Below are 1,261 nucleotides of genomic sequence, written 5' to 3'. Positions count from 1 at the left end.
AATAGTGGGATTCACCGTAATATTATAATGCCTCTATGGCTGAAAGGGCGAGCATAGTCGGTGATGAGGATTTGAACCCGCAATCCTCAGGTGGCAAATCGAGCGCCCCCTAGCCACCAAGCCACGCCAGACGGGCAAAAAAAGATTGATAGAAGTATATCTGTATTATGTGTGGAAAAATGTGTTTGAAAGCTACACACAAGGGGTCTCTGCGCGCAGTCGTCTCTAATGTTGAACCGACAGACTAGGTGGAGGGTTTCTTGTGAACAGCACCAACCGCCAACTCTTGGGCTATTCGAATATTGAAATTTGACTGTCACTCTTATAATGCAAGCACGGAACAACAGTACAGGGTGCGGTTTTATGGAAATTGTTTACTGTCACTCTTATAATACAGCCACGGCACAACAATGCCAGGTGTGGTTTTGTGGAAATTGTTGACTGTCACTCTTATAATACAGCCACGGCAGAACACTGCAAGGTGTGGTTTTGTGGCAATTGGTTGTGAACCATGAATCCTGGAGTTCACAGTCCGGGCATGCTAACCATTGGGCCACACCCTGTCCATGTGTGTGTGTGGGGGTAAGAATTTAATGACAGGTTATTTTACACAGTGTCATTACATCATTATTACTCTTACCTGAAATTCCTTTTGGAAGTCGACTAGGAACGCTGGGGGACGATGGAATATTGCCCTTCCTATGGGCCTCCAATTTGGAAGGGACGCTAGGGGAAGAAGGTATGGCTTTATTCTTTTGAACGTTGAAGGCACCACAGGTTGTGTCTGTACTGGGAGGAGCCGATGTTGAAATTGTAGAGATCTTTAGTGAACCGTCCGGGACATCAATAGTGCCTTTGGAAGAAGAAACTTCTAGAAGGCTGTCAATGCTATTAGATTTTCGAGTAGCAGCTGTGCCCCTATTCCGAGATAAAAGCGTTCTGAAATTAAAACTTCTATTATCTATATAAAGCAGCAAACAATAGCAATCAACTTTAAAAAAAATTAAAAGTAGACAGGTGATAAATTAGTAGTTGCAGTAATTTTAAAAAGTAAATGTAATATGATAATCTTGTTTGTTTGTTTGTTGAATATTGCGCAAATCTAGGCTATCTGGCTAGATGTCCCTAATTTTGAAGTGATAGATTAGAAGAAAGGCAACTAGTGAACACCACCAGCCGCCAACTCTTGCGCTACTCTTTAACGACAAATAATGGGATTGACTGTAACAGGTACCTGATGATGACAAAACCTTGTCGAAAC

General features: G+C 42.3%; 1 protein-coding gene across 1 annotated transcript in view; it reads right to left on the bottom strand.

Annotated features, from left to right (window-relative positions):
• Nucleotides 1-640: 640 nt before the first annotated feature.
• The window catches only part of LOC111083940, a gene marked incomplete at its 3' end in the record, with an annotated part of 5,571 nt that continues 4,950 nt past the window's right edge, over nt 641-1,261 (bottom strand). Inside the window, exon 3 of the mRNA XM_022380687.1 lies at nt 641-918. Within this exon, the coding sequence (XP_022236395.1) occupies nt 641-918 (278 nt within the window). The remainder of the gene's footprint in view (nt 919-1,261) is intronic.

Source organism: Limulus polyphemus, unplaced genomic scaffold, assembly GCF_000517525.1.
Source record: "Limulus polyphemus unplaced genomic scaffold, Limulus_polyphemus-2.1.2 Scaffold12267, whole genome shotgun sequence".
Classification (NCBI taxonomy): domain Eukaryota; kingdom Metazoa; phylum Arthropoda; class Merostomata; order Xiphosura; family Limulidae; genus Limulus; species Limulus polyphemus.
Note: the sequence above shows the minus strand (reverse complement) of the source record. Positions and strands in the feature narration are given on the sequence as shown.